The following is a 2,874-nucleotide window of genomic DNA, read 5'->3' as shown; positions in this document are numbered from 1 at the left end:
AGAGGGGCAACCTTGAATCTCCTCTAAGGCAAGTCTCTGACACCAGGTACCTCAGTAGTGTACAGAATGTCCATAAACGTTTGTTGCTCAGTTGACTTCATTCTTGCAGGCAACCACTCTGCTTGCTCCCCATATTCAGCAGGGGCAGTAGATTTCCAGACACGTGAAAAGCTCTTGCTGAGTATTCAACTAAGATTGCTTTTGTTTGCTTTTGTAAGGATTCCTGATTGCTGAACCTGACGTAACTGCACAGATGGACCAAGGAGAAGAACAAGATCATGAGGCCTCAGAGGAGACACACATGGGTGAGGAATAAGTTAGATAAGATCATAAGCACAGAATATGCAAAATGCTCTTTGAGCTGCTTCAGCAGCCATTTTATTTCATGCAGCTCATATTGAGACCTGCTCTTTTCCCCTCAGGGCAGGCAGCCAGCCTTTGGCAGCCTGCTGTTAAGAGTATGTATAGGAAGACAGAGCATTAGGAAGACAAAATGTGAAGATTTCTTGGGGGCAAGGAGACACCTGTAGCATAGCCTTTCGCTCTGCTGTTTGTGGCATGTCAGTTTTCCCTTTACTGCTCCTCCTACACAGTGCAGACCAGGCTCCCTAGGATAACAGCTTGCCCGTTCTCTGCTGTGCCACTTCCCACCGAGAATCACGGAGTTATACTTTTTTTTCCAGATGATGAGCTAGGTCCCCTTCCAGATCACCTTGCAAGCACAGATCTGCAGGATGTGTTGGCAGCGGGATCCAGAGGAGGAGAGGAACAGCTGGGGAACAGCCATGGAAGTCGGTGCGGTTCCTCAGGGGCTCAGCAAGGTGGCTGTGAGGAAGAAGGGGTGACTAAGCTGCCTTGTTCTGATATCAGCCTCGTAAAAAGACGGGACAGAAGGACATCAGCAGCCTCACAGCGCACTCCTTGTGCAGGGCGGCCCACCATCTGCTCTGAGTGTGGCAAGGGCTTCAGTCGGAGCATCCACCTCATCCAGCACCAGCGAATGCACACTGGGGAGCGCCCGTTCCTGTGCAGGGAGTGTGGCAAGGGCTTCAGCCAGAGCTCCCATCTCATCCAGCACCAGCGGGTCCACACGGGCCAGAAACCCTACACCTGTGCTGAGTGTGGGAAGAGCTTCAGCCAGAGCTCCAACCTCCTCAAGCACCAGCGTATCCACACGGGGCTCAAGCCCTACATGTGCAGTGAGTGTGGCAAGATCTTCAGCGACAGCTCCACCTGCATCAAGCACCAGCGCATGCACACAGGAGAGCGGCCCTACAAGTGCCCAGCCTGCGGGAAAAGCTTCAGCCAACACTCCCACCTCCTTCAGCACCAGCGAACCCATGACGGCATCCGGCCTTACGCCTGTGGGCAGTGTGGCAAATGTTTTGGGCAGAGCTCTGACCTCATTAACCACACTCGTACTCACACTGGTGAGAAGCCTTACAAATGCAGCCAGTGTGGCCGGGGTTTCAGTGGCAACTCCAACCTCATCAAGCATACCCGTATCCACACTGGGGAGCAGCCGTACCGCTGCGCCCAATGTGGGGAGAGCTTTCGTTTCCAGCCCCAGCTGGTGCGCCACCAGAAGCACCATACAGACTAGCTGTTGGAGTAGAGAAGGCTGTGTGGACCACAGGCAGCTACCTGATGTTAGGAAGATGTGCAGCTGCTCCCTGGACACCTCACATGGGACATGAGTTTTGCGGGAGGGAGCCCTCAGAGCCTTGTCTCCTTGTGTTCTGGATAACTCTGTGGGCACTGCCCGGGTACTTGAGCAGAGGGAGGCTGCTGCAAGACAAACTGTGTTCACTGTGGTGCGGTGGTTGTTCTGAGCCCCTGTTTTGGGGATAGGGAAAGGAAAGGTGCTTATATGGTACGGTACATTCAAGGCCAGAGAGGAGAGCATAGGATCAGTGCCTTTCTCTGTTATTTCTAGCAAGGAATGATTTTTATCCCAGTAAAAAAACAGCTAAAATCTGTACCTGTTTGCTCTACAAGCTGCCTGGGTTTTACCACATGGTAAGGCCACAGCCTGGGATGATCACTCCCCTTAGAATCCACATTTCCCGCTTGCCAGTAGTCTTGGTTTTGGGTGATGTTAGTACCTATTTATTTTAAAGCCCCACACGACTGTGCTGGGTACCTCTGCATACATGTGCTTTCTTGGGGTGTTGTCTGTGGAGCGGTATTTTTGCTGGGTTGTATGGTTGTTAAATTGACAGTTCCACAAATGACAGCTTACTCCTCAGCAGCAATTAAGTAAATTAACAACCTAATGGGTATTTCTCTCAGATTCTTGTTTAGGTGCTTTTGTGGGTGGCACTTTATGAAAGTTTTTATAAGGCTTTTAAAAGTATTTAGGATGACTTTTTTAACTGTGGTGTTCTAACTGTCAGTCAAAGAACAGAAGAAGGGTGACATTTGAAAAATAAGCTATGTCAAACTTTGATTTTATATTAAATGTTAAACATTTTTTCCTGCATAAAACTTTTTAACTCAAACACTATGGTTTTGTGTTGTTACTGATTATGACACTGATTTCTAGAATTCATGGGATATTTTTGCTAGTGGTTTTGACATCTTCAGATAATGACTTTCTAAGAAATCTGGGGACGCAGGATTCTGAGAAAGCAAAAGGAACTGGCCTCTGAAGAGATCATCTTCACTTGGAGAAGAATACTACTGCTGGGAGTCTGTCCTTAAAAGAAATCCTCACTTAGGCGACCGCTTGGTATGGGGGAGGAGAGAGCTGGCAGTAATAATAAAGATGTTAATTTATCTAGCGCGGAAGAACTCCGTGTAATGAACGTGGCACTGTATGCTGAAATGCCTGTTCCACCCACAGAGCCAAACAGAAGAAATTACAGTGTGCTT

The 2,874-nt window shown here is 48.9% G+C and overlaps 1 protein-coding gene across 1 annotated transcript; it reads left to right on the top strand.

Moving 5' to 3' along the window:
• The first annotated feature begins 253 nt into the window (after positions 1–253).
• Positions 254–1,603, top strand: LOC104401419 (zinc finger protein 70-like). The gene is made up of 2 exons (XM_010018672.1): positions 254–305; positions 684–1,603. Exons 1-2 carry the CDS (start codon positions 254–256, stop codon positions 1,601–1,603), a joined length of 972 nt encoding a protein of 323 aa, XP_010016974.1.
• Positions 1,604–2,874: the final 1,271 nt, after the last annotated feature.

This window comes from Nestor notabilis, unplaced genomic scaffold (genome assembly GCF_000696875.1).
Source record: "Nestor notabilis isolate BGI_N333 unplaced genomic scaffold, ASM69687v1 scaffold17537, whole genome shotgun sequence".
Classification (NCBI taxonomy): Eukaryota; Metazoa; Chordata; class Aves; order Psittaciformes; family Psittacidae; genus Nestor; species Nestor notabilis.
This window is presented reverse-complemented; position numbering and strand designations above follow the sequence as displayed.